The sequence below is a fragment of the Dysidea avara genome, chromosome 10, assembly GCF_963678975.1.
Source record: "Dysidea avara chromosome 10, odDysAvar1.4, whole genome shotgun sequence".
In the NCBI taxonomy this organism is placed as follows: domain Eukaryota; kingdom Metazoa; phylum Porifera; class Demospongiae; order Dictyoceratida; family Dysideidae; genus Dysidea; species Dysidea avara.
The window spans coordinates 22,770,414-22,793,218 of NC_089281.1; the positions used below are offsets into that span (position 1 = coordinate 22,770,414).

Below are 22,805 nucleotides of genomic sequence, written 5' to 3' on the forward strand. Positions count from 1 at the left end.
CTTCCACTGGCACCTATTCACATTTGCATCTCGGCTCAAATCACATGGCAGTGTGTAGCATTGTGCATAGCAGTTTATAAGCGTGGTGTAAAATTTATAGCCTCTTGATTAAAGCTGGCTACACACCCTACATGATCACTGCCTGATTCAAACACTACTACCAACCTCAGTATAATTATTCCAACTTGCTGTATAAATGCTGAACTAAGGTATGAAATCATGCAAGGAGGGTTAGAGGTTCTGTACAGTTATATACGCCCTCTACAGGAATGAGCAGATTCTCAGAAAGAAAGATATTTTTACTATAGATATGAAATAGAAAAATATACAAGAAAATATTTGCTTAGATTGCAACTTTTTTCTTCCGTGAATGATTTTCAATATACAGTATCTCTCCTGGTTATGTGCACATTGTTTTAGTAATCCTTGCTTTCAAGTAATCTAGTAATCAATAATATGTTTATTGTTATTGTGGTTGGTGATACGTATGTAAGCTAAATTAATTAATTAATTTATTTATTAATGGATAAAACAATGTATACACATTAGGTCTGAGGCCTTTCGCAGTATCCATATCCTATTACAGACCAATAATTGTCTAATCTAGATTTAAAAGTTAATGGCATAAATAGGAGGCTAAAATAAAAAAAACAAAAAAAAAAATTGGAAGGGAAACACCACCATAAGTCAAACCAGTATGAGCAATTCACACACCATATGGTACAAAATTTGGTTAAGTTAGGAACTTTACTTATTCAGATGACTAAGCCACTTCTCATTTTATACCCCTAAATAAGCAACACAACATTTTATTTACTTACTGCTTTTTAGTACACAACTCAGATTCAAGAGCATCCACTGTAGGCATCACATCAAAGATTTGCCTTAAAGTTTCTTCCATACCAGTCATACTACAAATAACAAAGTATTACATGGTAGCGTGTCATGTAGCTCCACAAACCAACAGCATATTACTATCAGTACAACAGTAAACAAGACTGTAGCTTTCTCCAAATAGGATGATTTTACAGTGGAATTTCCGTTCAGGATTGGTAGTCCACACAGTGAAGTTGTTTCCTGATAGTGTACACAACCCTTGGAAAACCCCATGCACAGAAGATGAGGCTAGCCATTTAAGAAACATTTAGGTTACACAGAAAACTATACTGGTTTCCAATAGAAACTTATTTTAATGGAACCTCACTGTTAGCAAGCAAAGCTGGTGGAGCACTTTAGTACTGAATTAAAATGATTGTGAGAAATGTTTATAGGGTAAAGCAGCCTACTGTGATACTGGATAATCTCCATATATTAGGTAGTCCATTCACTTAATGAGTACTAAAAATTGGTACCTACATGCCGATAGTTGAAAACTTATGCTGCACACTCTCAAAGTTCACCTTAATTTACACAAGCCAATAATTAAAGGTGATTAACTTATATGTAAGTCTGTTAAACAGTTACAGAGTTGTATCATACAACATGATAATATTGTATAGCAGAGAGTTTTCTTAAGAAAATTGGCATCCCCAAAAATAGTGCCATCAAAGATCACTATAGAAGTATTTTACATGACAAAATGCCTTCTAAGATGAATCTTATCATATCTAACATAAAATCTATTGCTAAAACTAAGAAAATCACCAGTATTGAAGTTAAAAATTGTCAAAACCTTTGCCTTCCAGCCTGACTACACTCAAAAGCCTAGAGGCTATATGACATATTGTACAGCTACCATTTTTAATCCAATCATAATAACAAATTCACATGGACATGTGCCTTTTCAGGCTCTGACAAATGTTCACCATCTGTGCCTTGCCTTTACCTTTCATTGCCAATCTTACATTAAAGGAAATCATATCAACACTTTCCCTTACAGGCGTGTATATATGCCACAATATTTAAAGTGTATTAAGTTACTATAAGAGGGAGCAAATAGTTGCACTTAATTACACAAACAGAAAACAACGACCGTACTCCTTAATGATCTATCACACTGGGTGCTTCTACCACAAAATCAGCAACAATTCCCTAATAAAATAGCCACCGTAACATAACAGCTAATCTAATATACCGTATAACAGGTTAATTTTGAATAGGAAATTTTCGAAGAGCAGCTGCTAAAATAAATTTCGAAGGTATAATTTTCAAATGTCCTATTGTCATGCTTAGTGCCACTAAAATTATTTTTTGTAAGTGCACACATTAAATTAAGTAAAGACGGTGACTACGCATAGCGGTACAATCGAAATTGAGACATTCATTTAGTGTTATTGTATTATAAAGAAATATAGACTGCTCCACTCTATAGGAAAGGTGGTTTTGCTGATGGGAAACGAGTAATCTTTACTGTTGATTTGCTGTGGGCGCCAGTGGCCGTTGTATAGAAACTAAAGGCGTTGGCCTGGCTACCAGGTACAGAAGGAGATATCATGTATTTGCTCTGTATTTTGTCTACCCGAGATGTGAAGTTCTGTTTAATAGTGGACAGAATTCAGCCTACCTGGCACAAGGCAGCTTTATATTCGAACAGTTAAATTTTCGTAGAAGCTGTGTTCTTCAAATAACTCAAAAATTAAACTCCTTTGAAAATAAGCTGTTATACAGTAATAGTCTTATGTATATATCATAGTTGTGCTTTTAAATATAATTTTAAAATGAAGCAGGGATCCAATCAGTGGCGTAGCCAGGCCTTCAGGGATGGGTGGGCACACTCACCCACACATTTCACCCCATGCAACTAATATGTAGCACAAAACTGATATGAGTCCATCCTTAGTGTACTCTACATACATTTGGTTTAGAAACTGTTTCAAAAATTGCATTAACGTATCTAGCTAGCTAATAATATGCTACGCCGCTGCTTATTTCACTAGTCTAATGCTACTGCATGAATAATATAAAAGCTAAACGAAAACTTATTACACCTCCTTGTCTTGTTCTCTTTTAACTCATCTGTACTTGTACACAGTTCTTTATACTCCAGCCTCCTGACTCTTGATGTAATTGTATGGCTTAATCAGCCACCGATTGTAATTTTCGTCTCCAACTGACTTGTACCACAAGAGAATTTAATTTTTGTTTATCATTTTAGGTCACTTAACCCTGCAAACAAAAGAATCTATGTTGCTACTCACAACTCTGCATTCCAGATGTAAAAAACAGACTGGATTCCCTACTTACTCGTGTTCCTCTCTCTTCCCCACTTAAAATTTGGACCACATGATACTGTGTGCTAAGTAGAAAGCACTGAAACTACTTGGATCGCATGATGTAACTACTGAACTCATCTCAATATCAACAGCTGATTTACAACAAAAATATCGCGTTGCCAAGGTATGCACTACTTGTTTGTTGTTCAGTTGTTCATATTAACAACATCGAGCAGGCACTGCTGTCATAGGGAAATTTGGGAGGGCACGTGCCCACCCAGGAACAAGAGATATTACATACATGTTATGCGGCTGGCTTTGTGGCTTGCTTTACCTGTCTTTATTGTACAGGAATATACAACAGAGATAACTATTCATACATTGGTAGAATTTATTCAATGATGGTTAAGTTGGTCAGCTTTGCAGCTGGCAAATGCAAGAAGTGATATCCATACTAAACCAGCCAAGCTGTGGGTAAAAAGCATAACCCAGGGCTTATGATAATGGTTGGACAACAGACAAATTCCTGACAAACTGCCCATTTTCTGAACATAATTGGATTTTGCAGAACATTATGTCTTTTCAAAGTATAATAGGGGAAGTCTACTGTCTGAGCTGCGCATGACTGTTTATTCAACAACTATGAGTTGGTTGCTAGGAGATGTTATATACATTCTTGCAAACCAAGGGGGGAACACAAATGTACCAATGCCAACCCCTCTGCTGTACTAACCTATACAATCAGCTGTACAACAATTTTGTGGCTATGACTGGCAGCACAACAGGCAAAAGCACTATACAGGGTATTAGTGTGTTCAGCAAACTACATATTTGTCTGACCATGCCCAACCAACTGCAAGTTTATTAGGAAATCTGTCCTAATGCTAAATTTTTTTCATAAGCCCTGATGGCCATTATGAAATCAAAGGTGACTGCCACCATTGAAGGTTGCACCCTCTTTCATAGCCTGGCTGTTTTGGTATACAGTACATACATACACAGATGTTAGGTATGGACTTACAGATTATTAACTGTACTTTCAGTCTCTTTCTTTCTCTTCTTCAGAGTAGTAAGGCTGTATAGCTTGCCCAGTTCTTCCTCCAACTTTGATACTCTGTCATCTATCAATTTTCTTTGATTCTGCAGTGACGTGTACTCTAATGAACCAGCATCTGTATTTTCCTGAAGCTTCTTTAGTTTATCCTCCTGCACAGTGTGTGACAGATAAAATAATAAAGGTAGAATACTACAACTTCAACCATGATGGTAGTTCACATAATGGAAGTTCTATATAACAATTACCAAGAAACCACATAGACTTGTCAATGAAGCAGCACTTAATGAGCATTACTATCAATAATATGACTCAGTATTTAGAGTGGCTTAAACTTTCAGACACAAGATTGTCACTAGATTCTGTTAACATGGGCCTCAATACTACATAGTACCATACACAACTGAATCAAACAGTACAGTAGTATGGATAACTAGGGATCCCTCCAAAAGTGACGCGTGCTGCCTAAAATATCGCTTTTAAAAACTATCTTAGAGACATCTTATATGAAAAAAATTACCTTTACGGAATAATATTAGTCCATGTAACATCAAATACAGCATTAAAAATAAGAAAACACTTACAGGTGACCAGATATACAATTTTTAAAAAATCACCCAAACTTGAATTTTTGCCAGCCTGCCTGCCTGACCACAGTTGCAAGGCTGGAAGTCAAACGAAGCAGAACACGACCATTATTTTATGCCACAATAACAAACTTACCAGTGGCATGTGCCTTTTGGGGTCCCAACGAGTGTGTGACCTTTGCACCTTGTCTTTCCTTTTATCTTCAATCAGGCTGGTTGTCTTCTTCTTGATGCAAAGAAACCATATCAAAACATTAATTTTCTGTATCACCATCTTTCCTGAGGAGCATATTTCGACGCCACAAAACTATTTCGCTCAATAGATACCTGTAACTTCACAATAGATTCAAGACAACATCCATTAACAAACTTGTTTGATTAATAACGATTGAGTGCAGGAACCACACATCTATTTACCAGGGGCATGTCACTATTCCATATTTTCACTACACTAACATTATGAATACAATAGTAAGGGGTTGTGGTCATTGTGGTTGAGTAGGTGAAGGCTGATTCGAGATACTCTAATACAGCAGCCATCCTAATAGAACAGTCACACTTGTCATATAGCTGTATGCTATAACAAAAAAAAAACCAAACTAGTATACTAAAAATTATTAATATTTAAAAATGAAGTAGGGATCCAGGCAATAAAAAGTAGTGAAACAATAGATGAATGATGGCATTACAGCATAGCTTGATGGGAAAATCCCTACTTTGGCATTGAACACAATGATTGTTATAACATGCCAATGTAGGGATTTTCCCACCGAGCTACGTATGCTGTAATACTATCATTCATCCCTTGTTTCACTACTTTTTATCACTTGGATCCCTAATTTTTAAATATACTAGTAAATATAGCCAAATGTGTGCACTTTTTAAACTAGGTTACTCACAGCCAGACCAATCCTGGCCAAAAGCTACATAGGTTTTCTCATAAACTACCAGAACAGGGACGGATACAGGAGCTGGCAAAAGGAGGGGCACACACAGGCTGGCTGGGGAGATTGAGCCAGATTTCTTTTTAGTTGTAGCATTTTCAAAGCAGCAATAATCACCTCTTAGTAGTGTCTCACTGTTGTTTTGGCCATTTTAGCCTTTGCAGATGGTTATGAAGTCTTAAAAGGCTATTAATGTCTTTAAAAGTAGCAACACAATAATTATTTTTAGAGGCGCTTAGGACGTACAAAGGTGCTGGTTAAATTTCACAGCTAGTTTGACGGATTTGCTTGGTTTTAGGTGAATTTGTAATAATAAATACTAGTGAATTGTGCATATTTTCATGATTTATAAGTTGATCTTGGCCTGAGTATTTTAATCAAAAAAGTAGCTACTCCACAAGGTGAGGGAGGGGGGGACATTTACCCCAAATGCCCTATCCTGGATCCACCATTGCAGAAGTAGCAAATCGATTGAGTTAAAAGGGGTATGTCCTTAATTCTTATATGTGTACAAAAATAAAAAGAGCAGCTTTAAGGCTTAAATTTCTTTTACAAGAAACAAGATGAACAAACTACAAATAGTTGAAAAGTGTAATTGAAAATCTTTATTCTTCCATAGTAACAGATTTAAACAAATACGTTAATAATTGAAAATTAATTACAGAATAAATGAAATGACAATTACCTAAATTAAATTAATTGATAATGTTGTGTGCATTTAGGGGGTATCTGTATATAGCAGATCACAGATCAGTGGATTACGGATTGACAGCCCAATATTTGAAGACTAGCTGCTACTATGGGAAGTACATAAAAATCGAGAGGGAAAGACTGGAAATTGAGCTAAAAATTGTTGCCACATGACTAAGGTCACCACTTTCAGATGGATTGAATATAGAAGCCATTGGTACACTAGCTAGTTTAACTTATGCTTTATAAGATGGCTACGTAACTTGTACTGCTTACCTTGCAGCCTTTTCACAGGACATGCAGCAATGATACATTGCATATACAATGCACACTTCAGTAAACCATTCTTTCAGCATGCTGTAGTTGCTGCTAGTACCCTTATAGGCAATTGCTACATAACCATGTACTCTTTCTTCAAAATATCATGTGACCAAGTTTATTGGGGTAGCTAAAGCATGGCTTTAGAATCATAAAGTGTGTTCTAAATTTTTTAGCATTATAATATTATGTTGATGAATGTGCTTCAATTCTCAGCACTATAGCTATAGTTGTTTCCAAGATAGCTTCTGGATATTTGAAGCTTGGTATACATTCTATTTCCACATTATTGAGCTGCCATAGCATTGTTGCATTCGTATAATCCTGAAAAGGTTGCAAGTATGTTGCAGTTGTAGCTAAGTTTTCTTGTAAAGCATAAAAACTTCTATGTTGCAGATCCAGTCACATTTATCCTTACATTTGTTATATTCCAAGCAAGAGTTCATAATATTATTTTATAGGGGAGAGTGTCTAACTCTGTGTCAGTATTCTACAAGTTTATTTTTGATCATATGTACATCTCTACCCTGCTTCTCGTAAAGGAGGACACAGGTAAGTCCATGAAGTATGCATGTACTGCAGTATGCCAAAAGGCACCCGTCGGAGTAAAGTGATGCCAAACAGTGAAAAAATCAACCCAGTATATAGCCTGGGCCAGCTTAGCTGTTATCGAGTTACACTTGTCTGAAGGCAGCCAGTAGAAAATTCCACTGAATAATTAAAAAAAAAAAGTAGCAGCCTATGGGAAGCATTTCAGGTTGCACTGAAGGCACATTTGGGCTTGGTTATACCTACCATGAAGGTATTGTGAGAATGGTTTTAGTGTGATATTTTTGGCTAGAAAAGCCCAAACCTTCATGATATCAAGACACATGGTAGTGTGTTGTGCGGCCCAAGAAGCCGGCGCGTCACCCGTGAGTATATTAACAGGAAGAAAGAAAACGCAATTTTCACACCTATGTAGCTCTGTGATCCTTTATCTAATTGGAACCAAATTTGCTAGAGAAGTTCCGGCCAGTTAGGGGAGTCCACACCAAATTTGAAGAAAATCGCTCCAGCCATTTCCGAGATACGAACAAACAAAATTTCGTTTTAATTTCTTCGTTTTTTTTTCTTTCTTCTTCATTTCGCACACTTCGTAAAATCCGCCATAAAACACGAATGCGTGCTTGGATCGGGCTGAAATTTGGCACACTTGAAGGGCGTATTAAGGCGGATCTCCGTACCAACTTTGGTAGGAATCCGATGAACATTCACGGAGTTATGACCGATTATTTGCGTAAAATAAGATCGAAGGTCTGTCACGCCTACAGGGTAAACCCCTTGGAGGAGTCAGTTGAAAATTGATATGTAGATGGAGCAACCATCATAGGAGTGCCTTTTTTGTGGTTTGAAAGGAATCGGGATAAAGACCATGGAGATATGACACAAAACGCAACCTGTGTCAAAATTACGCGATTGATTTTTATGAATAAAAAAAATTATTAGTTTTCGTGTCTACCAGGCAAACCGCTTAGAGCAACGAGCTGAAAATCAGTATGTAGCTGGAATAATCATCATAGAAAGTCCTTGCAGTAGTACAGAAGAATCGGATTACAAACCACTGAGTTATGATTCAAAGGCAACTACGTATAGCAAATGCGAGATCGAGATACTCTAATAGAACAGTCACCCTAATAAAGCATTCAGCTGCTTTAATAATTTACTCGATTATATTACATTGCAAGTTATTCTGTAGGGAATTCAGCTACAAAAAAGTCACCCTGTAGTCAGATCAGCTAGAAGAAGGTACCTAATAGAGAGTTCAGCTACAAAGAAACCATCATGTAGAAAGTTCGGCTCAAACAAATCACCTGTAGAGAATTCAGCTACAAACAAATTGCCCTGTAGAGAGATCAGCTAGAAGAAGTTACCTTGTAGAGAGTTCAGTTACAAAGAAACCATCATGCAGAGAGCCCAGCTGCAAACAAATCACCCAGTAGAAAGTTCCGCTATGAACAGATCACACTGTAGAGAGTTCAGTTAGAAACAAGTCATCCTGTAGAGAGATAAGCTAGAAGAAGTCAGCTACAAAGAAACCACCATGTAAAAGAGTTCAGCTGCAAACAAATCACCTGTAGAGAGTTCAGCTAGGAACAAGTCACCCTGTAGAGAGATCAGCTAGAAACAAGTCATCCTGTAGAGAGTTCAGCTAGAAGAAGTTATATTGTAGAGAGTTCAGCTACAAAGAAACTACCATGTAGAGAGTTCAGCTGCAAACAAATCGCCCTGTAGAGAATTCAGCTACAAACAAATCACCCTGTAGAAAGATCAGCTAGAAGAAGTTACCTTGTAGAGAGTTCAGCTACAAAAAAATCACCCTGTAGAGAGTTCAGCTACAAACAAGCCATCTGGTAGAGAGATCAGCTAGAAGGATCACCTTGTAGAGAATTCAGCTACAAAGAAATCACCCTGCTTCATCGTTTCTTCTTCCTGTGGTAAAGAAAAAAATGATAGGTTAAAAAGCCCTAAAATTGGCCATAGGCCGGCTTTGGGGTATATACAAATACAGAAAGAAGTGAAATCTAATCCAAAACAGCCAAGCTGTAAAAAAAGAGTACGGCCCTCAGAAAGGCTAAGGTGAAAAAAGATGTGAAATCCAAGGTGGCAGCCAAGAAATGGCTGTGATGGTAGCCAGGTTAATGGTAAAAATTTTAATAAGGACAGTTCAAGTGAATTTGGTCTTGGCACAAAATTCACCTGAATTGTCGTTATTAAAATTTTTACCATTAACCAACCATCACAGCCATTTCTTGGCCGCCACCTTGGATTTCACATCTTTTTTCACCATAGCCTTTCTGAGGGCCGCACTCTTTTTTTACAGCTTGGCTGTTTTGGATTAGATAGTACTATTTATAAGACTTTAAGAAGTTACACATCAATTTTATTAACTTGAAATTTTTTTTATGCATACAATCATGTATGTACAAAGACTTTTACTCCAAGGAAATATAAATGCTCTTTGTATTAGATAGAGCATAGGGAACTACACAATGTACAGCACATTAGCTACTTACTGCTTCTTGTAATTCCCTTTCAACAGCTTCTATTGTAGTAGTGTCCAGTTCAGCAATGTTCTTCAATTCTTCATCAATAGCAATAGTTTTTGTTTCATTTTCCTTCTACACACGTACACACAGACAAAAGTGCTTCATATAAATTGCAAAGTGTTACAAATAATAGTCCACCATTGGTTACATTTCTTCTAGAAATGTCTTACTAAAATGCAGGACAAATTAACTGTATACATATATTCAGTGGGAAAACCATTACAATATTACAATATCTTATGACAATCTCTGATTCTTATTTCTAGCAATGAATCCATAAAGAAGTGAAAATTTAGTGATAGTTTTGATTATAATTTACATTAGCTTTGTGGACTTTTAACTTGATCATGTCTATACCATTTGTCCACTCTTTATTTCTTTTGATCCATTGTATTTGGCTTGATCTGCCTTTAAAGTATTCAACTGATTTTGTAATGCAGTAATCTTTTCACTGCATTCCTCCTACAAGAATTGTGTGTAACTGCAAGTATATACATTTAATTGTATTTGTACCTGTTTTGTATGAGCAGTACGTTCTTTTGACTTTCTTTGTTGAGTCAGTAATGAAAGAAACTGTTCTGCACTAGATTGAGATTGATTTGATGAGACTAGAACAGAAAGCAAAATTAGGTCGTACGCATTATGCAAAAAAACTAATATTAAACACCAACATTACCATCAATTCCATGTTTAGTAGAAAGATCACAGACAAGACAGTTCCGGTCATTGACATTCTTTTTGTTATCCTGAAAATGCAAGAGTATCATTATTTAGGTCCCAAAACATGGTCTCACATACTTCTGCTTTTGAACGCCATCTACCTTGATCTTTTAATAGCTGGTCTCGTTTCTCATCTACTCTTTCCTTCTCAGATTCTAATTGCTTTATACTAATTTCACACTGAAATATATAAAATACATAAATTTGCAATGTGTTGTTAGGAACCATCTAATATCAAACACAAGTGGTTAGCTGTCAACAGGTGTGTGTTCTATTAGAGTAAAAGATGCTCTATCAAAGCAATTGAAAGTTTTCTTACATAAATGAATGACTTGTTTATCCAGATGAATTCATATATTGTATTTGCATACTTAACTTTTACACATACAGTACTTTGTATCAAAGGTAAGAATGGTGCCAGATACAACTAAACAAGTACCCCAAACAATAACTACTATAAAGAGGTGCGTGTCAGTTGGCTATAGTTAATTAGCTGAAGAAGTTTTACTTGTCACACAATAGTTAACTTGAGTATAAGAAACAAGTGATCCCGAGAATAAAACTGTGAAAATCGTAATCTGCAATTGTACCTTAAAATTTTGTATACATATGGTAATATTAAACCATTAACATTGCAGACCTCTTGTAATTGCTTCTTTTCCTTTTCCACCTGTTTCTCATAATCCTTATGGCTACATTGTACTTCAACCAGACTATCTATTTAGAGAATATTCACAATACAATCATTATAATACATTGTACCAGTTATAGTGTGACCAATCTTTTCTTGCAGTTGCCATTGGTTTTTTTCTAATTGTTCCTTCTTACTTCTAAGTGCAGCTAAGATATACATTAGAGAGTCAACATTACAATTATAGTGTAAAAACACCTAAAGTGTTACATCTGTGATTATGGTCTTACTAATGTGTTGGTTTTTCTCATTAAAATCCATTTGCTTTCCAGCCAACTCATTTAATTCATCCTGATAAAATAAAGCAGACATGCATTTGTCATAAGAAGCTATTAAAATATTATGTACTCTTGATATTACTCATGTTAAATACATAAAGCTACAATTAACAACACTTAAAGGTAAATTATGTAACTCCTTCAATTACAAACAGCAAATTGATGCATTAGAGATTGGGTGTAACAATTATTGTACAGTGGATCATGAAACTAATTTAATTCTCCCAGACGAATGTATACACCTTGAAAATAGCTAACTCATGGTTCTTTTTTAAATGTTTCTCATCTACAAAATTTGGTGGTCATATTTTATTATTTGTTATTAAAGAAAATTCCCCCAACCACAGTTTTAGCTGGCTATCATCAGTGGCAGATCCAGGATGACACCATTTATTGCAAACTCACCTGAAATCAAAGATAAAACAGCTGTCAAACTGTCAACAAACACCTTTGTATGTACTAAGCACCTCTAAAAACAATCATCGTGTCGCTGGTGTTTAAGACTTTATAGCCTTTTAAACTGCTTTTTAGACATCTGCTAAGGCAATAATGACAAAAATCAACCTACTAAGGAGTGATCATTGCTACTTAAAAAAAATACAGCAACTAACAAGAGAATCTGCTCTCCCCAACCAGCCTGTTTGCACCCCTCCCCTTGCCAGCTCCTGGCTATCTGTCACTATAAAGGTTAGCAGCCTTCTAAAAGCTAATACATGTACTAACATTTTATAGCCTGTTGAAGTACAAGATATGTTTTTTTGTAACTGATATCCACACAAAAACAGCCAAGCTGTGAAAAAATGGTGCAGCCTTAAAAAGCCTGGGTGAAAAAAGTTGTGAAATCAAAGGTGGTGGCCAAGAAATGACTGCAATGCTAATAAACGTTTAACAATGAACACAGCCATTATTAAAATTTTTTAGCATTAACATCATTGCAGCCATTTCTTGGCCACCACCTTTGATTTCACAACTTTTTTTCACCCAGGTTTTTAAGGCTGCACTATTTTTTCACAGCTTGGCTGTTTTTGTGTGGATTTCACTTCTTTTTGTACTTTATAAGGCCCCAAAACCAGGACTTTGAGGTTTGTTTTTACTCATATTTCTTCTTTTCTATGCAGACACAATGATGATTATTGAAGACAGGCTTATAAATGTATTGCATTGCATGATTTAATTCAAAATTTGATAATATTATTGTAATACTCTAATAGAGTGCACATTTTTTTGAGGACTTCTAATAGAACATACATAGAATGTTCTAGAACAATCTAGAACTTCTATTGGTAGATCTATGAAATTACAAACGTTTGATTATTATAAGCAGATTTAAACTAGAAATTTGTTTTCAAAGCAGAAATTAAGTGAGATGATCAGCCAAGGTAGCAATGGTTCAGTGGTTAAGGATGCAGGTGTTAGGTATGGAGGTCCCTGGTTCAAACTCTGGTAAGGTTTTTTGACATTTTTTGTACATCTTTTTTACCCTGTATTGACTGCTCTATTAGAGTATCTCAATCCCGTGATTTTACACTTGTTTGGTTTTTGCTTTATAACTTTGTCGCTGTAACTCTATTGCTATTCAAACTATCAAAAGGTACTGCTACGATGATCAGCCTATCTACACACTAATTTCCAAGTTATTCCTATATTCGGTTTATCCTGTAGCCATGATAAAAGTTTGAACTTTTTTTAAGAGAATAAATGCTCATAACTCCTTGGATATTCCTCAGATTCACAGCAAACTTGGTATGTGAATCCACCATTACACGCTCTTCATTTGTGCCAATGATCAAGGCAATTGAGTTACACGTTTGTGTTTTATAGCAATTTTTGCAAAGTGTGTGAAAATAAATCGAAGCCCCCGTACGGTAAAAGAAGAAAACAAGAAGAAATTAAAACAAAACTTTGAACGCCTATATCTCGCAAATGGCTGTGTGAATTTCATCAAATTTGCTGCGTAGCCTACCTTATCTGGTGGACAGCTATAATGCAAAAATGGTGTGCTTTGGAGAAAGGGCCATGGAGCTATGCACGGGTGAAAAAGTTGTTTTCTTTTTTCCTGTCAATATACTCACGGTGTGGTGCACTGGCTTCTTGGCCGCATGACACACTACAGTGTGTCTTGATATAGCCAGCATTCTCAGCATCAAAATATGTGTGCATGTGATCAAGAGTTCATTATGAAGTTTTGATGTGATTAATAATAACAGCAATACTGAAATTTTGAGGTGGTAGGATGAAGAGCAATGTGGGGGGGGGGGGGAGGGGGGTGAGAAACAAGTTTACCTGGCCTTACAGGCATTACTTTGGCCTGACACATGCCTTTTGGCGTATACCACAGGAGGAACAATGCATGCATGCATCATTGACTTACGTCTTTTTTTGCTTACGTGCAAGGTGTTGATTTGCAGGTAAGTAGCACTTAAATGGCATTGTATGTTGTCTATCATGTAGAAATTATTATATATATATTTGCATAACCTCATATTAATGAGTATAATTAACAATTGGGAGAAAAAAAGAGGTAATCAAGTTAATATACACTTAACGTGTTCTTAAAATTATTTAATGAACTGTAATCGACAATATCTAAAGGTAAGTTATTCCAGAGCGTAAGGGAAGAAATTTGTAAGGTCTACATAGACTGCTGACTGCATTTAAGTTGGTTTCCCCTTAATGGTCTTGATGGCTGACAAATAGAAGTGGAACATCAACAATCTCATGAATAATTCTGTAAACCATTATACAAACTTCTTTGAGTTGTGACCAGTACTGCACCACTGCAACAATGACAACATGGGTGTGGTACTACTGGTGTGGTGATATTCAGACATGACAAAACGAGCACCATGACACTGGATTGAGTTTAGCTAGCTCACAGTTAGTATGAGGAACCTAAACTGATACAGAATAGTCAATGATAGGTTTTACATTTAATTTTATGCTGGCAAGAACTTTCTTTTCTACAAAGAAAAGAAAGTGTAGAGTTAGCTTTCTTACAGATTATATCAATATGCTCATTAAATGATAGCTTAGAATCTATTGTGACACCTAAATACTTTGCTGAGTTAACTGATGCCAAAGCAAAATGTAAATTATTATTAATGGCATCCATTTTAAAGTTACTTTGAAAACCATACAATCAATACAACATTTTCCATCTCTTCTAACTCTCATTAGAAAATGGCATAGTCAGGCCACCGTTTCTTTTGTGCGTGTGTGTGTGTGTGGTCGAATTTGGAAATTGCAAAATGATGGTACTATTTCTCTGCCCACATACACCACAGTAAAAGCAGTCTAGCAGAATTAAGGATCATGAAGGTTTGGGCTTTTTTTAGCCAAAATATCACCCTAAAACCGACTGTAACGGTATGTATGACATTGAGTAATACAGTCTTTGTAAATATCTACACTTGCAATGAAGCCTTTGTAATTATTAACACTTGTGACTTGTTGATGCACACACAATAGGGCTATAAGAGAGACTCTATTATTTTTGTATCAGTTGTTGAATTTCTTGTAATAAGAGTAGTTCAATATCGTCCTTGTGACAGTGGTGTAGTCGGCAGGATTAGCAAAACATCTTGACAACACCGGACAAGGCAGGGAGTCTGAGTGCTGACTGAGCTACACGTGGCAGAACTGGCAAACGTTTCAACTGTGGTGCCGTGGTTTCGTTTCATTTAACAGTACCCGGAAAAGTACAGTGTGATATTCATTGCTGTTGTTTTCTTTGCAATTTGTTTAGCTCAGTACAGAGAAGAAGATGACTGATGGAGAGGGGGCATCATGCATTCAGCCTACGCGGCCATTGGTATTGCCAGACACGTTTACTGGAGATGATAATTTTGATCACTGGATCAGTCATTTTGAAAGTGTATCAGCCGTGAATAAATGGACCGACAACGGTAAACTACTTTGGTTGTGAGTTAGGCTCACAGGAAAGGTACATGTGGCACTTGGTCAACTGTCTCACGAGACCCAAGGATCTTATGCAACTGATAAAAAGGCGCTACAAGGAAGATTTGAACCAGAAAGTGAGCGCATGCTCTATAAAGCTGAATTTGAAACTTGGAGGAAGAAGAGTGCTGAAACGTGGGCAGATTTTGGAGATGACTTACGTCGATTAACTGACAAGGCCTTTCCCACTCTACAACTGGAAGCATGTGAGCAGCTGGCCCTTAGCCGTTACCCAGACCAGTTAGATCCACCACAGATATCGTTCGCTGTGAAGCAACGTCGCCCCAAGAACCTGCCAGAGGCTGTGAGTTCAACCATTGAATTAGAGTCATACCTGCCAAAAGATCAACCTGTGCGTGCTGTGAATGAGACTGCATTTGAACCAGCTACAACTCTGACACCGCGAGTGACTCCTTTTCAAGCCATAAGTGAACATTCGCTACTGCAGCACCTGCTAGATCGTATTGAGAAGCTGGAGATAACACGACCGCAGCATGAAACACAGATGCCGCAGCCAAGACACAGCAGAGGCCACTGAGACAACCTAGACAACAACGTGGCATACCAAGAGAGATCACGTGCTACTGATGTGGAATGCCAGGCCACTATGCTCGAGGATGTGCAGCTGGGAGGAGCTACAGCCAGCAAAAGGAGCGAAACCAGGAGCCCAAAACTGAACAGCCTTTGAATCATAGTGCTCAATCTTTTTCAATTAACAATGTTTCTAGTTATTTTGTTGCCATGCTGCATGAATGACGTTCCAGTATCTTTCCTGGTAGACATTGGAGCAGGAGTGTCCCTCCTACAAGGTGCTGTTTGGGATAAGATAAAACCTCAAAACCATAAGCTAAAGACTGTAACTGTACATCGATTGGTTGGGGTGAATGGCATACCAATTAGTGTTAGAGGTTCTGCTGTGATACAATTTTCAATTAATGGTATCAAGTTCAAACATGAGTTTGTGATAGCAGACCACATAACAACTGAAGCCATACTAGGGCTAGATTTTTTGGAAAGTAACAAATGTGTGCTGGATCTTGCTAATGAGAAGATGTACATCCAAAACAAACTGGTACCCTTGCAACTCCTGCAAACATACAATGAATCACAATGTCTGAAAGTCACAGTAGAGGAAACAGTCACAATGCCACCATGTAGTGAAATGGAACTGATGGTCCATGTTGACACAATGCAGCAAGGCACTTGGTTAGTTGAAGGTACCGATAGTCCTGTATTAGTTGCTAGAGCTATAGTTGTGCCTCATCAATGTAACATGGTAGTGAGGGTAGTGAACACAGAATTAACACCAGTGAAACTCCACAAAAACATGAAAATTGCTAATGCTGAGCCTGTTGAAGAGCACAGTATTTGTGAAATCTCAAATGGGAAAGTGACCAAGAAGTGAAAAGTGATGAACCATTTCAAATGACTTTGACAAAGCCCCTACCTGATGATGTGACACCAGATCAAAAAGAGAAATTCCTTGCACTGATGGCACATTACTCTGACATCTTGGCAGACAGTCCAAACAAACTAGGTCGCACAGGAATATTAAAGCATAGTATTGACACTGGTAGTGCCACACCCATCCATCAGCAAGCCAGGAGAGTACCTCTTCCTAGCAGAGAAACTGTGCACAATTTACTGCAGGACATGTTATCTAAAAATATTATATCACTATCACAGAGCCCTTGGGCTTCACCAATTGTGTTAGTGGCAAAGAAAGATGGGTCAACAAGGTTTTGTGTAGATTATAGAAGGCTTAATGCAGTCACCTGCAAAGATGACTACCCCCTCCCCAGGGATGATGACAGTTTGGACACCCTAACAGGCTCCAGGTGGTTTTCAACACTTGACTTGAGAAGTGGTTATTGGCAAGCGGAAGTGGCCCCAGAACACCAAACAAAGACAGCATTTTGTACACAGGAAGGACTCTTTGAGTTTAATGTTATGCTGTTCGGATTATGTAATGCGTCTGCCACTTTTCAACGGCTAATGGACTCAGTGCTAGCAGGGCTTCAATGGTCAGCTTGTTTAGTTTATATTGACGACATCATCATAATGGGTAAAACATTCGATGATCATATGAGAAACCTACAAGCTGTATTTGAAAGGCTGAGGCAAGCTAGCCTGAAGCTACACCCTGGGAAATGTCAGTTCTTACAACAGGAAGTTTACTTCCTTGGTCATGTTGTCTCTGCACATGGACTTCTACCTGATCCTCAAAAGACATCTAAGGTAAAAGAATGGCCAGCTCCATGTACAGTACAAGAGGTACAACAATTTCTTGGATTAGCAAACTACTACCGTCGATTTATTCACAATTTTGCTACAATTGCTAAGCCACTCAACCATCTTACAGGGAAGCATACTAAGTTTCAATGGAATGAAGACTGCCAAAATGCATTTATTGCCTTGAAGACTTGTCTTACCTCAGCCCCAATTCTAGCTCTACCTGACTGGTCAAGCCCCTTTGTGTTAGATACTGATGCCAGCGATACTGGTATTGGAGCTGTGCTATCCCAGATTCACCAGGATGGCAGTGAACATGTTATTGCCTATGCCAGCTGCACCTTGAATAAGGCAGAGCGTAACTATTGTGTGATCCGCAAGGAACTACTAGCAGTTGTCACCTTTATGAAACATTTCCGTCAGTACCTTGTTGGTCTCAACTTTACAGTGCAAACTGATCATGGAGCACTAGCGTGGCTTCAGAACTTTAGATCTCCTGAGGAGCAAATGGCCAGATGGCTTGAGACTTTACAGGGTTATCACTTTAATATCATTCATCGACCAGGGCAGAAGCATAATAATGCAGATGCATTGTCACGGTTACCATGTAACCAGTGTGGAAGAGAGTCACACTTGGACAAACCTGAAGAGCGAATTGCTGCAATATCAACCTCCAATTGTACAGGTGGTTACTCAGTCCAGAATATTAGAAATTTTCAGCTTAATGATCCCTGCATTGGTGAACTGCTACTTGCACGTGAGAGGAACCAGAAACCTACACAAGATCAGACCAAAGGTAAAGACCTAGAGTACCGTAGATTATTACAGCAGTGGGAGCAGTTAACTGTTAGAAATGACATCTTATGGAGACAGTTTGTTCACCCTAGTCGTGATGAGGGATGGTTGCAATTGGTGGTACCACATAATTTAAGGGATGAAATTCTGCAGGAAGCTCATGAAGGAATAAGTGGTGGCCATCTGGGTCAAGAGAAGACTTTACACCGGTTAAAGGAGAGATTCTATTGGCCTGGCCATTACAATGATGTATGTAATTGGTGCCTGACTTGTAAAGACTGTGCAACCAGAAAGACCCCTACACCAGTACGAAGAGCACCCATGGGAACAATTAAGGCAGGCTACCCTACACAAGTTATGGCATGGATTTGGTAGGACCATTGCCAGAGAGTCCAAGTGGTAATTCATACATTCTAGTAGTGGGTGACTACTTTACCAATGGATGGAAGCTCTCCCAGTCCTCAATCAAAAGGCTGTTACTGTTGCATAGAAGTTAGTTGACAAGATTTTTCTTCAATACTCTATCCCAGAGCAGCTACATTCAGATCAGGGTGCACAATTTGAATCTCAGCTGATGGGAGAAGTATGCAAGCTGTTACACATTAACAAAACAAGGACTACCCCTTACCACCCTCAATGCGATGGACTAGTTGAGCAATTTAATAGAACGTTGCTTAACATGTTGGCTACTTGTGCAAGTGATCACCCATTTGATTGGGAGAAGCATATTCGTAAGGTGTGTATGGCTTATAATAGCGTCCACTGGCTATACCCCATTTTACCTTATGTTTGGTCGGCAAGCCAGACTACCTTTAGACATTATGTATGGGACAGAAGAACATCATGCCGCTTAATCTCCATCTGAATATGCCAATACACTGAAGGAAAGACTAACAACAGCATTTGCTTTAGTGAGAGAACGATTGGCAACAACACATCAATGCCAAAAAGAATTTTAAGACCAGAAAATACATGGGAAACCATATGAGCGAGGCACTCTTGTTTGGCTACATTCCCCATTCACAGGCAGAGGAGTATCACGTAAGCTTTACCATCCATGGACTGGACCATACAAGATAGTCAAACAACTATCAGAAGCCACCTACCGCATTCAAAAACTCAATGGAAGAAGACAATGTAAAGTAGTCCATTTTGATCACCTCAAGCCTTGCCCAGCTAACATGAGATTTGACTCTACAACAACAATAGACAATCCTGTATCAGCAGACAGTCTGTCAACAGACAGACATAACGTCACCCAGTCTCACACACCTGCCATTGGTGAACACCTTGACTTATTGGAAGAGGATGACAATTGGTAACACTCCGGGCCAGCAATGCCCTTAACAGCTGCAGCCCCCAGCACTCGATACCCTTCTAGAGATAGAAGGCCCCCATCACGTTATGACAGCTTTATTTGCCATTAAGGAAAGACGGAACGTCTTCTAGAGAAAGGGGGATAGTGTAACAGTATGTATGACATTGAGTAATACAGTCTTTGTAAATATCTACACTTGTAATGAAACCTTTGTAATTATTAACACTTGTGACTTGTTGATGTACACACAATAGGGCTATGTTTTGTAAGAGAGACTCTATTATTTTTGTATCAGTTGTTGAATTTCTTGTATTGAGAGTAGTTCAATATCGTCCTCGTGACACAACCTCACAGCATCTTGACAGTATTGGTTAAGTACAACCAAGCCCAAAAGTGTCCTCAGTACGACCTGAAACACTTCCAAAAAGTTGCTATGAAATTTAAAAAGTGGAATTTTCTACTGACTGACTGCCTGACTGCCTGACTGACTGATGCCTTCAGACAAGCATAACTTGATAATGGCTAAAGCTACGGGCTTGATTTTTTCACTGTAAACGTTGTTTCAGCTCTACTGGTGCCTTATGCTTCATGGACTTTACGGTGTCCTCCTTTGTGTCCCATTTATATTTGCGTTTACAGCACAAGGTGTCGATTCGTGGTAGTGCCACATGATGGTCTTCCTATGTTTGATGGGAATCGTCCAAGTTTCCAAGTTTTCCGTTGCAAATGATTGATTGCAGAGGTGCTTTTTCTAGTGTTTCTTCATTTGTAATGCTGTGTAACGGACTGAACATAGCTGAAATGACAAGGAAAATGAAGTGTAATGGCCACTTTGCTATTTCAGTAGTTGATATCTGGGGCATGTGTTCAATAAGCCTGCATGGCACCATTCTTGTTGTTCTAATGCAGTATGCGTGGATTCACCAGTCATAATAATGTTACAAAAAGTAAACAAACAAGTAAAGGAAAATTAAGAATTTTAAGTTCAATTAGGGATCATAAAAATAAAAAGTAGTAAAACAAGGGAGGTCGCCTACACCTGAAGATACACTAGTGGACATTTAATCCCCAATTCAGTCATGGGTATAGACTAAAGTACGTCTACTAGTATATCTGCAGGTGTAAGATATTTATTATTACTTTTTTTTCTGCAAGTATAACAAAAAATTAGGAATTTTAAGTTTGATTAGGGATCATAGAAAAAAGTAGGGAAACAAGGGAGGTTGCCTACACCTGCAGATATACCAGTGAACATTTAATCCCTACTTCAGTCTACACCCATGATTGAATTAGGGATTAAATTTTCATTGGTATATCTGCAGGTGTAGGCGATCTCCCTTGTTTCCCTACCTTTTTTTCTATGAACTTAAAATTCCTAAACTTGTTTGTTTACTTTTTTGTACCATTATTATGACTGGTGAATCCACGCATACCGCATCAAAAGAAAGGATGGCACCAGAGGTAATGTTTCTGTCTGAACATGCACCCCAGCTATTAATTGTTGACTCGAAAGTGAAGTGGCTATTATGCTTTGCTTTCAGCTATATCCAGCCTGTTGTACAGTGCTACAAATGAAGAACAGCAGGAGAAATGCCTCTGCAATCAATCCAGCCACCATGAAAAATATGGACGATACATGCATCCCAACTATCATTATTACTAACTTGAAAAGTGAAGTGGCTTTTACGCTTTGCTTTCACCTATTTACAGCACATTACACAGCGTTTGAAGATTCCGCTGCAATCAGTCAAGTCACCATGAAAAATACGGACGATTTTCATTTACAAATGGGAAGCCATGCATCGCGCTACTGCGAATTAACACTTTGGACTGTTAGCAAAAAGAAATGGGACACAAAGGAAGACAAAGGTAAGTCCATGATACGTGCATTTTACGTACTGCAGTATGCCGCCAAAAGGCACATCAATGGATGAAGCGATGTTGAACAGTGACAAAATAAAGCCTGTAGCCTTACCCGTTATCGAGTTACACTTGTATGAAGGCAGGCAGGCAGGCAGGCAGGCAGGCAGGCAGGCAGGCAGGCAGGCAGGCAGGCAGGCAGGCAGGCAGGCAGGCAGGCAGGCAGGCAGGCAGGCAGGCAGGCAGGCAGGCAGGCAGGCAGGCAGGCAGGCAGGCAGGCAGGCAGGCAGGCAGGCAGGCAGGCAGGCAGGCAGGCAGGCAGGCAGGCAGGCAGGCAGGCAGGCAGGCAGGCAGGCAGGCAGGCAGGCAGGCAGGCAGGCAGGCAGTTAGTGCAGTAGAAAATCCAATCGAAAAAAAAATTTGTAGCTACCTATTGGAAGCATTTAGGGTTGCACTTTTGGGCTTGGTTATACCTAGCCAATACTGCCAAAGCACCAGGATGGTATTGTGAAAGGTGATGCTTTTGGCCAGAAAAACCTAAACCTCCATGATCCCTAATAGTACTACTGTACTATATGATGATCCCTAATTCCTTATACACTCTTGGTAATGTACTGTGAATTATAATGAACGTCTACATGTAAAGTGTACTGTGAGAACTAATCTACTGTTTTGTGGTTTTGTGCAGTATATGTATTATTAAATACAACCAAATGTTTACCTCTATGGGTTTTAACTGTTCATCAATGTCTGAAATGGAGGCCTGAGATGATTCTATTTCCTTTTGTACTTCTGATAAGTTTGCTTGTATCTACAAAATATGCCAGGATATCAAAAACTGATGTCATTGCCAGAAAATGAACTACTTTAGCAGCTTCTTCTTTTCTATCTTTCAAAAATGGTAACTGACTTCTATACACTTTACAATCAGAATTCTGTAGGCAAAAATGCTACCATAAGTATAGCATACACTTAACTACATACCTGTTCTTGTTGAAGCTTTCTCACCTTCTCTAACGCCTTGGTGTAACTAAAATATGCCAATTTAGATGTTAATTACTATAGAACTGCATTCTGGTTACAAATATAATATACATATTCCCTCAAACTGCATGTGTGT

The 22,805-nt window shown here is 38.2% G+C and overlaps 1 protein-coding gene across 4 annotated transcripts in view; it reads right to left on the reverse strand.

The window, feature by feature from the left end:
- LOC136236529 (DNA repair protein RAD50.L-like) overlaps positions 1–22,805 on the reverse strand; it is an 85,664-nt gene that overhangs the window by 45,705 nt on the left and 17,154 nt on the right. For all 4 annotated transcript variants that reach the window (XR_010692161.1, XM_066026708.1, XM_066026706.1 and 1 more), the window contains 13 exons: positions 22,670–22,715; positions 22,552–22,620; positions 22,407–22,496; positions 11,476–11,536; positions 11,317–11,394; positions 11,195–11,271; positions 10,633–10,734; positions 10,511–10,580; positions 10,348–10,442; positions 10,192–10,296; positions 9,802–9,906; positions 4,174–4,358; positions 822–911 (listed from right to left, as the gene is read on the reverse strand). Coding sequence is in view for 3 of the 4 variants with exons in the window: in XM_066026708.1 (XP_065882780.1) it covers positions 822–911; positions 4,174–4,358; positions 9,802–9,906; positions 10,192–10,296; positions 10,348–10,442; positions 10,511–10,580; positions 10,633–10,734; positions 11,195–11,271; positions 11,317–11,394; positions 11,476–11,536; positions 22,407–22,496; positions 22,552–22,620; positions 22,670–22,715 (1,173 nt within the window). In the remaining variant the exon portion in view is untranslated. The remainder of the gene's footprint in view (positions 1–821; positions 912–4,173; positions 4,359–9,801; positions 9,907–10,191; positions 10,297–10,347; positions 10,443–10,510; positions 10,581–10,632; positions 10,735–11,194; positions 11,272–11,316; positions 11,395–11,475; positions 11,537–22,406; positions 22,497–22,551; positions 22,621–22,669; positions 22,716–22,805) is intronic.